This window comes from Scomber japonicus, chromosome 16 (assembly GCF_027409825.1).
Source record: "Scomber japonicus isolate fScoJap1 chromosome 16, fScoJap1.pri, whole genome shotgun sequence".
Lineage (NCBI taxonomy): Eukaryota > Metazoa > Chordata > Actinopteri > Scombriformes > Scombridae > Scomber > Scomber japonicus.
In genome coordinates, this window is record NC_070593.1 from 17,103,328 (window position 1) to 17,120,161 (window position 16,834).

The 16,834-nt window shown below is 41.4% G+C and overlaps 2 protein-coding genes across 2 annotated transcripts; both read left to right on the plus strand.

Annotated features, from left to right (window-relative positions):
• Positions 1–1,379: 1,379 nt before the first annotated feature.
• LOC128374937 (uncharacterized) lies at positions 1,380–12,375 on the plus strand. Its single transcript, XM_053335157.1, has 12 exons — positions 1,380–1,508; positions 1,605–1,763; positions 1,853–1,934; positions 10,123–10,315; positions 10,432–10,575; positions 10,949–11,139; positions 11,234–11,258; positions 11,362–11,422; positions 11,497–11,638; positions 11,739–11,892; positions 11,998–12,187; positions 12,263–12,375. Exons 1-12 carry the CDS (start codon positions 1,391–1,393, stop codon positions 12,373–12,375), a joined length of 1,572 nt encoding a protein of 523 aa, XP_053191132.1. The 5' UTR covers positions 1,380–1,390.
• A 425-nt stretch (positions 12,376–12,800) lies between these two features.
• On the plus strand, positions 12,801–16,024 carry LOC128375725 (uncharacterized). The gene is made up of 4 exons (XM_053336134.1): positions 12,801–12,980; positions 13,201–13,567; positions 14,293–14,381; positions 15,742–16,024. Exons 1-4 carry the CDS (start codon positions 12,801–12,803, stop codon positions 15,829–15,831), a joined length of 726 nt encoding a protein of 241 aa, XP_053192109.1. The 3' UTR covers positions 15,832–16,024.
• Positions 16,025–16,834: the final 810 nt, after the last annotated feature.

The following is a 16,834-nucleotide window of genomic DNA, read 5'->3' on the forward strand; positions in this document are numbered from 1 at the left end:
TTTTTTGATACATAAAAAAAAAAAAAATTATATTCATGCAAACATATGCTGCCTTTCAGTGCTTTTTATGAACGCACCCAGACAGTGTGTTTAAGTCATGAAGGGAAAACTAATGGTAAATACTCACTGAAACAAATTAAACAAATATAAACAAATTAAACAAATATTAAAAAAAACTACTAATGGTGGGAACCTTCTAGGCTTTGGTGCTTTTGGCCACGTACCAGTCAGTGTTGTTACAGCATGTGTTTTGCCTTTTTCAACTGATGAAAACCTTTTTCTGACCAAAAGTGTCACTTATCTGAAAGATTCAAGCTCAGAAATAGTTTTCTGCCTTCAGCAATTTACAATAGTTCCTTCTCAACCTCTGTACTTTTTCCTGTCATCTCACCCCTATAGGTCACACCTATTTTGTTTCTTCTCTCAAAACACAAACGCACACGGACAGAAAGACTCGCCACGCTGCAAATCAGCCAATGAAATGTTAACTGAGATAAGTGGATTAACGTGTACCAAAGTAGCTTGTGTAAGAAGAGAACGTTATTGTGGCCACCAGGTCCACATGCAGTACAGAACAAGAGACCTGCTGGACAACTACACCACTGCTTCAAGTAAGTTTTGAGACTACTACTACTAGATTTTTTTGAGCCTCAAAATAATGTCTACCATGTCATGCTCTAGTCTGTTATTGTATGAACCAGCCTAATTATGGGAACATGATTGACATTCGTTTTCTAGGCTTAAATACACAAGTTATTTAACTGCACTAGTATACTCTATTATTTAATATCACTAGTATACACAGTGTGAAACTGTCATGTTAGTATACATGTATAGTATACATACAGTATAAATGTGAAAATAAGAAATATAGTCTTGTTTTATTTTGCTGTAATGAACCACATGTATGGTACTTTATGTATTTTTTCAGTAACAGTACCATGATCCTACATGTGACCTCATAACCTGATAATAGAGGCGGAGGCATCATGCTGGAAAGTCAGTGGTCCGAGGCATTGGCCAGCAACAACATCAGAGCCATTATCCGCTGGCTACGGAAACTTACAGCTGAAGGTAGATCAGGGGCATTTTTGTGTATGTGTATTGTAAAAACTGAAATACTTGAAATTATGTTGGTTGATTTGACATTTTATCTCCAATAAGGTGACATCAATGTGGAAGAAACCCTTCTGACTTTCAGCTGCTGGGTACAGAGGATGTCAGAGTTTGCCAAAAAGGAGTTACTAACCTTATGCAAGTACATCACAGCTGATCAGTGCCATCAATCAAAATGGGAAATATACTGTAATTTCAAGTGCACATATGAGACATTAATATCTGTTGTATATTGTTTATTTGCGCAGGCTTCAGCCGCTGTCAGGGACTGTGGATGTTTCTGGACAAAAATTCTTTCACAAGGGTGCACATGCTGCTCCAGAGACTGGAGAACCTGGTCACCCTGGCCCAGTGGGCGAGGAGGCAGCTCAGTTCAGCCCACCTCTGGCACGGTATACACTTCAGAGAACACACAGCATACACCTTATGGAACAACATGATGGTTTGCAGTTGTAATTCTAAATAGAACTTATATGTCTTACATGTAGGTGTGGGCATCCCGTGTGTGGTGTGCAGGGATACATGTGGCTCCTCAGAAGTCAGACATGGCTGCTGGAAACGAGCGCACAAGGCTCTAAAGCAACACATCTTGCTTGGACAGTTGGTTCAGTGGTGGGGCATGATGGGGCTCTTGCCCAAATACCCCGGTACAGATATTATCTCACACCATTATATTGATGTGATGAACTGTTATCACACGTCTAAATGTTTGTTTGTTCTCTGCTGTTGCTGTCAGAGGCTCACGAGGTGAAGCGCATTTCTCAGATGTGGAAGGAAATGGATCATAGTCATCGGAAAACTTGTCTTGAGACATCTGGGTAAGACATTTGTAGCTCTCGTCACGACACACACACGGTTATGTTCTTACTGGCATTTATTTTGTTTCTTCTTCAAGATTCATGCTGTCATGCCTTTCTGCATTTATGCCATTATGCCGTGAGAACTGTTCAGACAAACATACAAATATATCAGCTCACAACAAAGATCGTACATGAAGTAAATAAAACAAATGTCGCGTTGTGTAAACATAAACAAAATGCATCACTAAACAAAGAAAAAATACCTCGTTAGCCGCTAGTCATGAAGAGAGGTTCTTGACGTGCTTTAGACCATGCTTAGCAGTCTAGCTTCACAGTGCAGCATCAATTAAGTCTTCCGTCACTCAAGTAATAAACATTGGTTCCGGGCCGAAATACAACAGCACCAATTTTACTTTACTCAACTTATAAAGTAAATTATGAAATGAACCCATGACTTTACTTATTTAACATTTTTATCTAAATTATTTAACTACATGAAATTATTATCTTAATACAGATACAACAACACTTACACTCCCACCAAATCACTTATTAACTTGAAATGAGGGATTTCCAAAACAAAAATTAGAAAGAGTGAGAGTGTGTAAATGAGCGAATGAGTCTGAATGAATGTGAAGTTATGTGTATGACTTAATTGGCCTCTATTAAGGTAACTACTTTATGGATGGGCCGTTCAAGGTGAGTAGCTCTGGTATGTAGTTTTCCTTTCTCAAATGTAGTGTCACTGACAAGGAGCTTCAGCTTTCTCACCATGCCATCTTTGCTGGGCTGGACTTCCACAACCTTGCCAAGCTTCCATTCGTTTCTTGGTGAGTTGTCATCTTGTAGGATCACTATGTCATTTACTTGTGAGTTTCGTGATTTCCTTTGCCACTTCTGCCTTTGTTGGAGATTCAGCAGGTATTCACGTTTCCATCTTTGCCAAAATTCATTGGCCAGAAACTGTACTCTTCTCCACCTTTTACTCAGATAGAGATCTTCTGCACAGAACCTTCCAGGTGGAGGCAGAATAACTGATGACTTCATAGTCAATATATGATTAGGTGTGAGAGGTTCTGGACCGGTTGGATCATGAAGATGTTCGACACTCAGTGGCCTACTGTTGATAATAGCCATTGTTTCATATAGAAACGTTCTCAAAGTTGTAGTGTCGAGTCTGCTTGCAGATTTGTCGAGCATGACTGTCAGGATGCTTCTGATCGTTCGGATTTGACGTTCCCAAATGCCGCCCATATGACTAGCTGATGGAACATTCATTACAAATTCACAGCCAATCTTTCTTTGCTGTTCTTGATCCAGTCCCTTTAATAGCTCAGAAAACACTCTCCTGGCACCTACAAAATTTGTTCCCTGATCGCATCTCAGTTGGCGCACAGGTCCTCTGATGGATATGAATGTTCTTAGTGCATTCATGAAAGCATCTGTCGTTAAGTCATCTAGTAACTCTATATGCACTGCTCTGCAGCACAAACAGGTAAATAACAATCCATATCGTTTTAACTCTTTTCTTCCTTCCTTTACAATGAAAGGGCCAAAACAATCAAGACCACAATAAGTGAAGGGAGGAGATGTCTCAGTTCTCTCTTCTGGCAGATCTGCCATTTGCTGAACTTCAGTTGTTCTTCTGTATCTCCTACATGTTACACATCTATAAATGTGTGAGGAGACCACATTTCCACATCCTATGATCCATATTCCATTTGCACGCAACTTGTTCATTGTCATACCTCTTCCTTGGTGAAAGACCAGCTCGTGATGATGTTTAACAAGCAAGGATGACACATGAGATTTCTTTGGAAGTATTGCAGGGTGCTTCACATCACGGTGTAAAGCTGCTTTGGATAGGCGTCCTCCCACCCTGAGAATGTTGTTTTCGTCTAAGAAAGCATTCAACTGATGTAACTTGTTGTGTTTGCTCAGGGGGTATTCTTTCTGGAGCTTTAACCTTTGTACATCTTCAGCGAAAGCTTCTTCTTGCACCAACCTGATAATAAAGATTTCTGCTTCTCTTCGTTCTTCAAGATTTGTTGCTTCATTTGTTCTTGGCTGAAAGCCTTTAAACTCTCTGACGAATCTCTTAAGCCTAGCGACAGCTTTCACTGCTCTAGACCAGTCAGAGAATTTAATGAGACGATTCACCACTGATCTTTCTTCTGTCGTTTTTACTGCCTGAACGTAAGATTTGCGAAGCTCAGGGTCAGTTGTTTCGATTTCTCCCACCATCTCTTCTTGAGGTGGAAGATGCTGCTGCCACAGAAAGTCTGGTCCTCGCAGCCAATTAGACTCTTTCAGCTGAATCCCACTTAGCCCTCTTGAGGCGCAGTCGGCCGGGTTGTTTTCAGAGCTAACATGTCGCCACTGTTCAGGGTTAGTGTTAGATCTTATGCGCTGAATCCGGTTAGCAACAAATGTGTGAAATCTCTTGGCGTTGTTGTTCACATAACCAAGAACCACCTTTGAGTCAGTCCAGTAATACTCTTGCAGATTTTTTATCTCAAGCTCCTTCTTGATGACCTCGCCATTACGGACTGAAGTGACAGCTGATGACAGCTCAAGCCTCGGGATGGTCATTAATTTGGTTGGGGCAACCCTCGCCTTCCCCAAGACAAGTGAGCAACTGATCTGTCCTGTTTCACTTGTTGCCCGGAGGTACGAGCATGCACCATATCCATTGAAGCTTGCGTCTGAGAAATTGTGAAGCTCATATTGCTTGACGCTTCCAAAGTTTGATGGACAATAGCTTCTTGGGATCTTCAGGGCAGCTAAATGAGACAGATCCTTAAGCCATGACTCCCATCTTGGCAGAATGTGTTCAGGGAGATCTTCATCCCAGCTTACTTTGACCCTGCATAGCTCCTGAAGGATCTGTTTTCCAACTAATATGAAAGGAGCTACAAACCCTAAAGGGTCATAAACAGATGCAACAGTCGAGAGCACTCCTCTTCTTGTCAGTGGGTTCTCCTTAACCACAACCCTGAACTGAAATTCATCTGCTTCAACACACCACTGAACCCCAAGAGCTCGCTCAATCTGAGGTTCTCCGAGGGCCATGTCTAGATCTTTGGTTTGCACACATTCTTCAGGTGGTATTGTGGCAAGTACTTCTTTGTTATTGGATACGAACTTGTGCAGCCGAAGATTTCCTGTTCTGCACAAAGCTCTTGATTCCTCAATCAGGTGTGCGGCTTCACCTGGTGTGTTTACACTTATTAAGCCATCATCTACATAAAAGCTTCGTTTTATGAACTTGATGGACTCTTCGCTAAACTTTCCAAGACCCTGAGATGCCAGATGTTTAAATCCAAAGTTGGAGCAACCAGGGGATGAAGCTGCCCCGAAAAGGTGCACTTTCATCCGGTACACTGAGGGTTTGGAATTCAGATCGCCGTTGTCCCACCAGAGGAACCTTAGGTAGTCTTGATGTTCCTTTGCCACATGAAACTGGTGAAACATCCTCTCTACGTCGCACATTATGGCTATTGGCTCCTTTCTGAATCTGCATAGGACTCCAACTAATGTGTTAGTTAGATCTGGTCCAGTTAAGAGATTATCATTCAGAGAGGTGTCTTTAAAGCGAGCTGAACAGTCAAAAACCACACGGATTTTCCCAGGTTTATGGGGATGATAGACTCCGTGGTGCGGAATGTACCAGGCTGCTTTGTTCTCAAGTTCAGCTTGTGGAACTTTCTCAGCATCTCCTCGAGTGATTATATCATTCATGAAGTGGACATAATCTTTGTAATACTGCTCATTCTTCCTTAGACGTCGTTCCAAAGCGGAGAGTCTGTGAACTGCACATAGTTTGTTGTCTGGAAGATCAGGTTTGTCTGTCTTGAAAGGAAGTGGGAGTTCAAAGTGACCATCTTCCTTCTGCCTGATACCTTCCTTCACTTTAGACAAAAAGAGAAGGTCTTCCTGTGAAACCAGTATGTCATCTGTGATGTGTTCTGTGAAATCAGATTCAAGAGCCTTGATTATATCTGTTGGATTGATTTCCTTGACATGAGTTTTACATACAAAGTGCACTTCTCTTCTTAATGCTAATGAAGGTTGCATGATTGGTGTCACTTGATGCACTATGACTCTATGGCTTGTTCCTATTGCATCACTGCAATCACTTGTTGCACTAAAGCAACCAATGATGCTCCAGCCAAGATCTGTGCGCTGAGCATAGGGATAGTTTTCTTCGCCAGACAGGATCTCCCTAGGAAGGAGGGCTTGCTGACAATTATAACCAATTAGAAGGCCTACTTCACAGTCTAATGGTGGAGGGATCTTGTCAACTAGTTGTTCTAAGTGAGGCCACCTTTGAGCTGTCTGGGAAGTTGGAATATGCTCTCTGTCTGCTGGAATGAACTCTCTTGTGAAAAGTGGTGGCAATGGAATTCTTTTGTCTAGGCTATATCCCCTAACCTGCAAATTTGTCAATTTCTGACAAGGTATGTCTGTTGACCTATTAGACATTGTAGACAGCCGCAAACAAACATTCTCCTTCCTTGTGTCGAGGTCACGAGCCACTTCATCCAGAATGAAAGTGGTATCGCTCTGCGTGTCTAGTAGGGCATAGACCAGAATTTCTTGATTAGGCTGAGTTGTGGATGAGACCCAGACCGGCACGATTGAGGATGTCTGTGTGCTCAGGCCTCTTTGCATGACTCTATTAGTAGTTCCTGTCGAAACTGTTTCTTTGGTGACTGCTTTGTCCTTTAAGTTGTTGTCTCCCTTTGAAGATACGAATGTTTGACGTTCTGAAAACTTGTCAACATGTAAACATGTTGGATGTTTTTTCTGACATCTTTCACATGTACTTCTGTTATCACAGCTTCTTGAGTGATGACCTGTCTTCAAGCACCCGAAGCAAAGCTTTTCTGTCTGCACAAACTTGACACGATCTTGAACTGTCTTTTCACAGAACTTCCTACAGTTGTTAAGGACATGTCCTGTTCTTTTGCAGAAGTCACACGATGGAATATTGTGTTGTGCTGTGTTTGTGGACAGTGCCTTTGCTTGAATAGTTTGACCACGGTGTTGCCTTTGTCTTTCACATTCTATCCTCTTGACTGCTTGAATGGATGAGATGGGATCGCAAGCGAGGTCTGCTTCCTTTGACAAGAAGTCAACCAACTCTTTGAATGATGGGTATCTAGCATTTGTTAGTCTGCTTTCCATCACCTTGCGGTTCCAACTAGACACCAACCAGTCTGGCAGTTTCAATAGAATTTTTTGACTTTCGTTGCAGTCGTTTAGGACTTCTAATGTTTTGATGTGGGGCATTGCAGCTTCGCAACTCTGAAGGAAGTCTGCAAATTCTCTTAACTCAGAGCCATCTTTGGAGCTTATTTTTGGCCATTCATGCAACTTATCTCTGAAGGACTTCCCTATCATGAATGGGTCTCCAAAGCGTTTTTCCAAAAGTTGCCAGGCTGAGTCATATGCTGCCTCTGTGCCTAGCAGGAAAAATCCTTCCACAGCCTTCTTTGCAGTGCCACCTAGATACTGTCTTAGGTAATACAATTTTTCATTCTTGGGAATGTTTTTCCTGTCAATTAATGTTACAAATGACAGTCGCCAATCGTTAAACTTCAAAGGATCTCCAGTAAATACTGCAGGCTCTGGTGTTGGGAGACGACTGGCACTGATAGCTTCCGCTAGTGCACTGACCAAAGTAACATCTGAGCTATTCTGCACCTGTACCATGTGTGGGTGAGTCACTAGAACCTGTGATGCAGGCTGCAGGGCTGAGGAGCGAGCTTGAGTTGTGTTTGGTGGGAACTGGGGAACAAATGGGGGACTTGAGGCATGTAGGGCTTGGGTTATGATTGGTTGAGATTGTGGAATGAATAATGGATCTTTGGGGTGAGAAACTTGGAATTCTACTGCTTGTTCAACATCATTCAGTAGGTCAAGTGTTCCACAGTTTCCTGCTTGATCATAGACTTTTGCTCGGGCTCTTGCAGCATTTAGCTTCTTTACTTCTTCTAGGCGATCAAGCTTTCTGCGCCTTTCTTGAATTGCTTGTTGTCTGGCTAGCTTCTCAAATTCAAACTGTGCCAGTCGTTCTTTATCTTCAGCCTCTAATCTTTGTAGTTCTGTTGTTTCTTTTTCTTGTTCATCTAACACCGCCAGAACTTCTTGAGCAGCTGCAGCTTCAGCTATGGCTTCATTTCTTTTAACTGAGAGGATACTAGAGCTAGCAAGACTATGCTTTGATTGATGAGACCTTGATCGAGAACTTGTGGAATTTAGAACTGATCCAAAATCAGGCCAAGGTTCTTTCTCTTCCTCCTCTGGATGTCCTGACAGTTGTCTTTGCGCTCTTAGAATAATGTGATCTGAGAGTGATACACATGTGTCAACCTTTCGTCGCACATCTGGTTCAGGTGATTGCACTCTACGTAACTCTTCATAGATAGCTTTAACTTCAGAACATGTACCTTTAATACTGTCAATGAGTTCCTTTAAGTCATCTTCTGAGACTGTGTAAGACAATGTTTCCTTGCCTACTCTTGCATGATACCTCCACTTCTCATAGATGATTTTGAAACGACGCTGTAAGGTCTTTAGCTTTTCTTCTTCAAGTTCCTTTCCCTTTTCTGTCAGGGTTCGAACTCTTTCACTTCTTCGTGGCTCTTCTACTTCTGCTGATTCATTTGTGGCTTTATGTTCAGCAGGTGATCCTGTATTTTTATGGCAGGACTTAGTGCTTGTGTCAGACATTTTGGGATAGCTTGAATGACTATGTGATATGTATTGACTTGGATTTTTGTGCAACTATGTTTTCATGCAAGGTATGGTAAGTTTAAATGTCAATAGCTACACATTCTTAATCACTGTATGCAAACCATGTGAGTCTGCTTAACTCAATTTTTCTAAATACAAATGGCATCAAAGAACTGTTTTAGCATTAGCAACTTATCAAACCTATAGCTTGCTTCAGATAGAACAAGTGAAAATATTTTGACAAATATTCAAACACAAATTTCTAGGTATAAACCTTGATTAAAGAGGGAATATATCAAAAAATGGATTATACCACTAATGCATCGGGTAATATGAAGCAGATCCCTTTAAATTTGATTACTTTACATAAACATATAGATTTTCACACTTTTAGTTTCAACTTATAATGTCCCTTTGATCTTTGTGATAATAAAACACAAAATTCACAATTCTTAATCTTCACTTAAATGATATCACTTTCTACCTTCAACCCTTTTGACAATCATCAACAATAACTTCACATCAGATTAATCCAAAAACATGTAGGCTGAATATAGTTTGCAAGGTTAATAGACCTGAGTCCTTGATTGCAGCTTTAATGTTGAGCCACTTCTCACACCACTTTGACTTGAAGACTGGCGGAGTACTTTCTGGCTTTACCTTGAAAAGTTGCACTTTCGACACAGTCTAATCTCCGTTGCTTCTTGTTGCTACGCCGACAATGTTTATGGGCTTCACTTCTCTGATGCGCCGGATGCGCTGGACGGTCTGGACGCTCGTCGCGGTGTTGTTCCTTTCATCTCTCCTACCCGTGTTGAGCAGGCGAGTTCTCACTGTAGCTCTCGTCACGACACACACACGGTTATGTTCTTACTGGCATTTATTTTGTTTCTTCTTCAAGATTCATGCTGTCATGCCTTTCTGCATTTATGCCATTATGCCGTGAGAACTGTTCAGACAAACATACAAATATATCAGCTCACAACAAAGATCGTACATGAAGTAAATAAAACAAATGTCGCGTTGTGTAAACATAAACAAAATGCATCACTAAACAAAGAAAAAATACCTCGTTAGCCGCTAGTCATGAAGAGAGGTTCTTGACGTGCTTTAGACCATGCTTAGCAGTCTAGCTTCACAGTGCAGCATCAATTAAGTCTTCCGTCACTCAAGTAATAAACATTGGTTCCGGGCCGAAATACAACAGCACCAATTTTACTTTACTCAACTTATAAAGTAAATTATGAAATGAACCCATGACTTTACTTATTTAACATTTTTATCTAAATTATTTAACTACATGAAATTATTATCTTAATACAGATACAACAACACTTACAACATTCTTCCAATTTTTTCTAAGTTCGAACATTCTCTCTTTATTTCCTTTCTGAAAGCCCTTTTCAATTTTCTTTTCTTTTTTTGTTTTTTGTTTGTTTTTTTTTTTGTTTTTACAATTGACCAGATGGGAGGAGGTAGGAGGGGAAAGATGGAAGTCATCTTTCATTCAAGGTATGGTGACTGAACTGGAAAAACAGCATGGCTGCATTTGGACTTCTGAGGACTGCACAGATCAGGTCTACCCTCCCCCTAATCTGCAAGCCCTACTGAAGCTTGTACTGGTGCCTCATATGGACCACATGTCAGTCCAGGCAATTGTATCCATCCAAGTACAGCTTTCTGTGTTTGTTATTTTGTCTACTTTTGTGATTTATTGTAGATACACAGTATAATTGATATAAACTGTATAATCCTTAATCTATGTATGTCACAGCTCATGTATTTTATCTTGGACATGGCGAATTTCCTGCAGTGCAAAGATGACCTCCTACAATCTTTCTGCCATGCCTTCACAATTCCTTCCAGCTTTTCCCAACAAATTAGGGCCCTGTGGATGCTTGATCATGGACACATCAAGGTATAAGACACTCAAGAAGCAAAACAGCTTTTAGGCATCACACAGGTGACAGATTATTAATCTAACCTTGATGAAGAACATGTTCAAACTAAAATAGTGATATTCAAGGACCAGTTAACCATCCTGTTGATCACATTAGTGTCCTTGTTGAAGCAGCTTTAATTGTCTTCAGGTGACACTAATGGGGCACTTGAGTAGTAAATATGATTTATGTAATAATGCTCCACTTTGCAGCTCGTTAGTGATTCTGCTTCTTACTCAGTATACTGCTTTCATGGATAATAAGAAATGAACAGACGTCCTGTCATTTTTGTGCATGTGCTTTACACTTCTTCTCATGAAACTATTGTATGTTATGTTACATCCTACACAGGCCTCTATGGAGCTTCTGCTGAGCCCCAGGGCCACTGTCCCCTGGCTCTCCTGGCAACATCGTTGTGTCATCCACTGCCTGCTGGCGAGGAAGCAGCCTCGGTTGGCGTTGAGGTACCTGCATTGGACTATGCCTGCAATGGAGAGTGTTGAGGATGCCAAGCTCTATACAGATGTGCTACTACAAAACAGGTACTCTAATGGCTTCCTACTCATACTGCGTGTTTGATAATCAAACATTATAAAGTCACATTTGGTTGACTGGCTTTTTGTGTGTTGCTGACAGTTGTGTCATTCCTGTAGGATACAAAGTGAGTGACTCTTTTGTAATACACATAAACACAAAAACATATTGTACATACCGAAGATACACAGCTTAGAAATGACTTTTTCTTGTCAAACACTTTTTTTCAGTGTGAAGGAGACAATGGTGGGATTGAGACTGCAGGCTCACTGCAGCTAAAGATACAGAAAGGTAATGCAGAGGATATTGAATGACATGAGGACAGAAAGTGCATTATATCTCACAATGAGAATATATTTCACCAGACTGTTCAGCAGGGAGCCCAGCCTGTCCGCTATCTGCCAAACTGTATCAGGCTCAGAAAGTCAACTCTGTGTCCCGGGAGGAGCTTGTCAAACTAGTAAGAGAGGCTGTGATGGAAGTGAGAGAACTACATCCCAAGATAAGGTACTGAGCTTGTAGAAGATAGAAAAAATATTAAAAACATTCAAAAGTGTTGCTCCAGAGATCGTAGTGAATAATTTCTGGGTGTCTCTCTTTATTCTAGTGAGGTGGTGTGGCCAGAGCACACATTGAGAAAATCAAACAGCAGAGAGATGTTTCTGTCAACCCAGGCTCTGCGTTGCCTCACACCCAGCCCCTCCCCAATGGACATGGCTGGGGAAGTAGAGCACACAGCACAAGCAGATAAACCAGAGGAGGTAAAACCCATCATTCATAATGTATACAGATTCAGTGTCCCTGCTGGTAAATGATTTACAATATGTGATTCTGATTTTTTAAAAAAGTGTTCTTGTCTCCAACAGCAACCTGAGACACCAGAGCATGTTTCCTCCTCCGAGTCCCCATGTGTAGAGGATCTGATCTCTGAGTCTGTCTCCTCTATTACCTCAGCCTCCTCCCTGCCTCTGTTGAGACAGGAGCATCCTTATGTGTATCAGAGAACTTTAACTCTGCAGAGGATCTCGTCTCTCCTCACTGATGGAGAGAATGAAAGCAGAGAAGAAGAAGAGGAAGAGGAAGAGGAAGAAGCAGAAAGCACAACCTCTTCATCAGTGGGTGTCTTGCTAGATTGTTCTGAGCTGGCAGTGACACTAGATGGCACCACAGACTCCATTTCCCTCAGTGACTTGAACAAAGACATTCTGCTTGAGCTGATGCTTTCTGGGGAGGGTAAGTGCTGAGTTGCATTTTTCTTACACATCATTCACAGTAAGAAAAGATACAAAGATAAAGACAAACTTGTTTTTACTAGGGGGAGATGAAGATTTCAAAACCTGTGTGTTCCCAAGAGAGAACCGTGTTACTACCGGATCTTTCATGGATGAAGTCCTTCTTTTAAATGAGAGGTCAGAGTTCATTTTACCTTGCAGAAACCTTTTTCATGCACAATAAACAAAAAATAATTTCTTTCTGAATTTCAGGATGAATCTTCCCCCTCAGTTTAACAGTGATGATGACAACCAATTGGTACCTTACCTCTCTGAAGCCCAGGCGGACAGTCACAGTTTCCCCTCTGAATATGGTACGCAGGTACATTCAGCTCGAGTGACAGATTGTGATCTACTGAATGTTTACATCACTGCATGAACTTTTATTTGCAGAGAATATGGCCTGCTGTAAAAGCATGTCTGAAGAAAATGTTAAGGTTCTCTCAAATATCAGCACTCTATGGAGCTCTGCAGTGTCACTCAACCGATACGACCAATCAGATAGCATCCCTCCTCAGATTTTCAGCTTCAGTGGAGCAGCCACATCTGACTGTTTCCTGGAAGAGGAACCTCATCAGGTAAGCGATATCTCTCTTTACCTAAACAGTACATACTGTAGGTTGATTGTTACAGTATCTGTTTTCAAAAATCGGGCTCTTCATGTCTTGTGATTTTCACCTTCTATGCCCTGGAAGCATGCGAGTATCACCAGCAGGGGGATGCTTTACTCTAGGATTCCACTATGTACCGCACCACTTTGAGGTACTAATCTCCTGTGCCCTGTTTGAAACCACTCAGGATCTGCTGTCTGACCTTTACCAGAGCCTTCAGTTAGAGGAGAATGCAGCATGTGGCTCAGGGGCCTCAGCAAGGATGGGTGAGCCAGGCAGCTCCCTCCTCACCCCTGTGTGCAGCTCCACACAACTTCTGATCCTTGGTAAATTGTGTACCTCCAGCACATCTTGCAACACACAGACCAGCTCTGCTCCTTGTGATACTAACCAAGAAAGCTTCCTCAAAGCCCATTCAAAGACAGATGAAGCCTGCGATCAGAACACCTCATATCATTGCAAAATGGGCAGCTGGTGGAAGCAGGATATGGAAACCCGCAGAGCATCCTTTAGACTCTCAGCTTCCACAGAGCCTGGAGCAGCTATCAAATCAGGTGATTTTTGGGGAGATATTTCTTAGTATGCAAATAAACAAATTAGTGTTACGCATTTACAACCATACAGTGTACATTGGTCATCGCAGATACTCCTGACATTTAAAGCCCCTAAAATATAGTAAATAGTCATTAGCAATGTTCTAATTGAAAAAAATCAATTCATGTTATTGCCAGCAAATGGTCAGAGAGCTTTGGTCAGACATAATTGTATGTCAGAGGTGCTGCTGTGCCCTGCAGGGTGCAGGATGCAGGTACGTGTATTAAAAGCAGGGGGCCTTGGCTGTTAAGAGGGGGACATTCAGAAGTAAGTGAGGTGTCAGAGATTGGTTCCCTTAACCTTGATGCAGTCACTCATCCGTAAAACAACACCCTCTTCCCCCCTCCATGCTTTCTGTGGGGGGTTTACTGTCTACCACTTCAAGCAGACCTCCCTCCATCTGCCAGGCTGTACTGATCACCACTGGGCCTCTGGGATCAACAGCCTATTGCCCCACACTGATGCCCCAACCTTGTCACTGGGACAAGGGTTAAAGACATAACAGCGGAGCAATGTTGCATAAAATTAAACGAATAGTCTCAGTTAGGTGGTTAGCCACACACCCATTTATATGATTGTTCTCTTTCAAAGTGCTGAGTGCGATCATTGTAACTTGTGACTTTTAAACAGAAAGCAGTGCTGACAATCTTCATTCTTTTAATTCATGTGTTCTGTCCATTCTCAGATAAGAGGCCTTCTCTTATACTAAATCAACCATATTCCTATAGTCTGGTCACTGCCAAGCAAAAAGCAGACAGCAGAGATGGCACACAGGTAAGGCCCTCTCATCATACAACACATACAGTACACACAAACTGTGGTGTATTAATCATAAGATACAGTAAAAACCAGACCAGTCAACAGGGGTCACTATTGTTCCAGTTAAGAAGCTTGTCACTGTCTCCTCTTGGATGATCTCATTTTTGATCCCTGAGGATTTTGCCTCATCACAACCCAGCAGGTGCCCTCTTTACTACCCTTCATCCCCCCTTTCTTCTGTCCTCAAGCATAAACATCATTGCTTCTCTTCCTACAATGATGTCATTTTTTTAATATGAGGTTAGTATTTCAGGGGACATGAGTCAGTTGTATCATCTGTAAAATGCAGAGCAAAATGTCAATGAAATACTACACATGTATACAATTATTATTTATTTGTCAATTTTATAAAGCCAGATTTGACAGCTCTCTTGCAAATTAGTGCTAGTGCCTGAGCATAGCACAGATATGACCAGGTAATTGTTTTACAGTGGTTTGATTGGATAATTGTTTGATTGGGATGCAGTCACCTAATTATTTTGTTCAAAATTGGGGACCATATGGAGCTTGGCAGGTGAAACATAATTAGCCTGTGTTAATTTATGATGATTATACCTTCGGCCTGACTAGTCCATACTGTACAAACAGTGTATGTCTCTCACGGCTTATCTATTTTGGTTGTACGTACATGTTTGCAGTGATGGCATTATATTCATTACCTCTCAATCTCAGTGTGACTCTACACTGAGTGCAGAAAGAAGTGCTGTTAGTATTATCTAAGGCCAGAGGATTTTCTTAATTGGCAGATTGAGAGATAGTAATGAGTAATGTGTGAAAATTAGTTTAAGACTAAATGCATGATCAAATGGTCATCTATTAATGCCAAGGGAGAAAAGATAAAGATAAGAAAATCAGGATATGAAACAGTTATTAGTATAAATTTTGTTCATGTCCTATATGACCTTACGCATGACTGTTTATGGTAATTATTGTGGCACAGTTTTGTCTCAGTGGTGAAAATAAAGTCACTGATAAAATCGTGGATGCTCACTAAGATATTGTATCCACTTAAAAAAGATACCACCAAATGAAATATCAACTTTACTGTCTTTATGAATACAGAATGCTAATATTTGTACAGAGAGCAGTGGGGGAGCGTAGTACTGGGTGATACATGTTGAAACATTCAAGACTCAAGGGGAGATGAATGGCCTCTATTATGAGCATTTAATCAGTAGCTGGTCCAGTGCTCCCAGTCTCCTAAACCCCCTGGGGAAAATTAATGGGTACAGGATATTTCATCAGACCCTCTGTATCAATGCCCAGGATATGAAGCTGTAATTGTGTCTGTTTTTGCTGTTGTTTTGTCTTCCAGGCAGACAAAGTGGAGCTCGCAGGTTGGACGGTTTCACAGGGTGCCATAAGGAGTGGAAGAAGGAAAGGAAAACGAGTGAAGAGAACATAATACAAAGGCCGGACTGAAATGAATGAGAAACATAACTTTCTATCAGCGATGATCCAGAGATATGTTTGGTTTTTGATTTGGTTTAACTCATAATCTCATAATGAACTTACCGGTCATAATACAGACATGATCATCAGCAAGAAGACTTTTCACTTTGATGTGAGGTATCCACTCTACATCAAACATCTGTTCAGATTCTGACAGCTCCTGCTAATTATTATAAGTAAGCCAGTGTTGTCCTGCCACACCCTTTCTCTCCTACTGTAAAACACCACACTTCTCAAAAAATGCTCACTCAATAATAAATCTCTCAGGAATTATTGATGAAACATAAATTATTGAATATTTTGCTAATTTAAACTCCAATAAAACAGAGCATTTTGGGGTACATTGTGCATTTTTATAATGTTGTGGCCAACACTGCAAGGATGCATGGTGGGCAACCTGAAGCATACATTTACAATGCACTGATGGTGTCCTTGAAAATGATTCTGCACTTTAGATTCTTCACTGGTTTCCTGCTCTTGAAAAAGGATGTTTGCTTTGCTGCCATTGCACCTCATGAAAAATTGATGACCTCCCAGTGCTTTCTGCTGCCCATCGCTCCCCATATTTGCACAGAGCCCAGGGACTGCATTTTGGTTAGCATCCTCCACCTCCCTCCTTCCATCCCTCCCTTCCTCCCTTCCTCCCTCTGTGGCTTGTTCTGGGGGTGAATAACTTAACACATATTTCAGCCTGACACACTTCTACTCTGGGTTTCCCCAGGGTGTCCAGTTCACAAGCCCACACATGCTGTATTATTTAAAAGTGGGGTTTGGAGTTCTCGTGTGTGGATGTGCATGTATGTTCTGTTTGTGTATTGTGAATACCTTATGGAGTTGTTGGGCTTTTCCCTGTGACCTTGCAGGTGTAGCAGCACATCTGATACCAAATAATGTCTGGGTCTAACCAGCGTCAAGATGAGTATGTCAGCACAGTAAAGAATTAAGCTTTACTTACT